The sequence below is a fragment of the Malurus melanocephalus genome, unplaced genomic scaffold (assembly GCF_030028575.1).
Source record: "Malurus melanocephalus ecotype Western Australia unplaced genomic scaffold, MMel_1.1 scaffold_1209, whole genome shotgun sequence".
Taxonomy (NCBI): domain Eukaryota; kingdom Metazoa; phylum Chordata; class Aves; order Passeriformes; family Maluridae; genus Malurus; species Malurus melanocephalus.
Window position 1 is genome coordinate 65,657 of NW_026624441.1, and position 2,289 is coordinate 67,945.

A 2,289-nucleotide genomic window follows, 5' to 3' on the forward strand; every position below is an offset into this window, starting at 1 on the left:
TTTGGTTGGATTTTTCCCTGGGACTTGGTTGGATTTTTGAGGAATCCCTGCACCGTTTTCCCTTGGGATTTATTTGGGCTTTCTCTCAGGGTCTGGCGGCATTTTTGAGGAATCCCTGCATGGTTTTCTCTCAGAGTTTGGCTGGGGTTTTGAAGAATCCCTGCACAGTTTTTCCCTTGGGATTTATTTGGGTTTTCCCTCAGGGCTTGGTTGGATTTTTGAGGAATCCCTTCACCATTTTCCTTTGGGATTTATTTGGGTTTTCCTTAGGGTTTGGTTGGGTTTTTCTTATGGGTTTGGTTGGATTTTTCCTTGGGGCTTGGTTGGATTTTTGAGGAATCCCTGCACCGTTTTCCCTCGGGATTTATTTGGGTTTTCCCTCAGGGTCTGGCTGTGTTTTTGAGGAATCCCTGCACCCTTTTCCCTTGGGATTTATTTGGGTTTTACCTCGGGGTTTGGTTGGGTTTTTGAGGAATCCCTCCCTCTTTTCCTTCGGGATTTATTGGGGTTTTCCCTTGGGGTCGGGCTGGGTTTTTAAGGAATCCCTGTGCAGTTTTATTTGGGTTTTCCCTCGTGGTCTGGCTGGCTTTTCGAGGACCCCCTCCCATCCATCCCACCTGAGAACTGGATAGCGAATCCCTGCTTGCTGGTGAAGAAGTCGGTGTTGAACTGCAGGATGAGGGAGTTGAAGGTGCTGTGCACGTCCCCCGGCGCCGCTGAGCCGCTCATCTCGCGCAGCAGGATCCCGTTCTCCACCGGCCCGTCCCAGATCCGCAGCACATCGTGGAACTCCTCCGTGTGGAACACCATGAAATGCAGCCTGGGGGAACAAATCCATCGGAATTCAGCCCCGGAGTGGGATTTGTGCTCAATTCCAGCCCACGAGGAATGAGCTGGAGCAAATATTCCAGCCTCAATCCTGGCTCGTAAATCCCATAGGTAAAGCAAACCCAATGGGGTCAGGAATGGAGGGGTTTTATTGGAATCTGGGTTCTTTCTGAGGAATCCTAAAGCTGGGTCCTCTCCTACTTTTATAATTAATTGTATTACCTATATAATTAGAATTTATATATTAATGGTAATTATATTTCTATAATTAATTATTTCACTATTCATTATGTTTATATATATTATATATTTCATAAATTATGTAATATATATAATATATATTTTATATATATTATATATTATATGATATATATTATATGATATATATTACATCATGTATATAATGTATATATTATAAAAATATACATTATATATACTTACAAAATTAATAAAATTATATGTAATTTATTACATGATACATACAAATAATAGATATTTGTATGATTCATAATTTCCTTGTTAATTACATCTATATAATTAAAAACACCATATATATTATATGATATATAAAATATATATTTATATATAGTTAGTGATTTCATTAATTATGTTTATATAGTCAATAATGTTATATATAATATATATAATATGATCCATAAAGATCATACACAATATACTACATATAATTACAAATTCCACTGTTTATTACATTTGTAAAATTAATTATATGATCTACAAAAATACAGAATGTATTTATCTATAATTTATAATTCCATCCTGGAACTAATAATTCCAATCCTGGAAAAATCAGCCCAATTCTAGAAAAATCATCTCCGGGTGGGGAAGATCCCAATCCCAATCCCAACCTGGAACTAATAATTCCAATCCTGGAAAAATCAGCCCAATTCTAGAAAAATCATCTCCGGGTGGGGAAGATCCCAATCCCAATCCCAATCCCAATCCCGGTCCTGCTCACCCGATGGTGCAGCCGGGCTCGGCCTCGATGGTCCAGATGCAGTTGAGATTGTGGTCGTAGGGGGTTGGGTACCCCGGGGAAAGGATCCGCCCTGAGGTCTCTCCTCGAATCGTCCCTCCACATTCAGCTGCAATAAAAAAATAATTTTTGGGGTCCGGAAGAGGATTTATGGATTTTTACAGCAATAACGCCAATCTCGTTCCGCAAAGATTATTCCTCACTTTTTCTGGGGATTCTTAAAGCACACAGAGCGAAGATGAAGAAAATTGCTGAATCAGAATTATTCTGAGTTATCAAAATTATTCTGAGTTATCAAAATTAGTCTGAGTTATCAGAATTATTAGGAATTATCAGAATTATTCTGCATTTCTTTGCTTGCTCTGAGCACCTGGCAGAGTTTCCCTGCACCTGGATCCCCGGGGAGGAAAGGCAGAGCTGCCCTGATCCTGCTCCACATTCATCAGAAAATGAAGGAGAAGCAGCCG

The 2,289-nt window shown here is 39.7% G+C and overlaps 1 protein-coding gene across 1 annotated transcript in view; it reads right to left on the reverse strand.

Moving 5' to 3' along the window:
• LOC130586565 (CUB and sushi domain-containing protein 2-like) overlaps positions 1–2,289 on the reverse strand; it is a gene marked incomplete at its 5' end in the record, with an annotated part of 54,308 nt that overhangs the window by 49,294 nt on the left and 2,725 nt on the right. The window contains 2 exons of the mRNA XM_057387413.1: positions 618–820; positions 1,805–1,931. Coding sequence (XP_057243396.1) covers positions 618–820; positions 1,805–1,931 — 330 coding nt within the window. The remainder of the gene's footprint in view (positions 1–617; positions 821–1,804; positions 1,932–2,289) is intronic.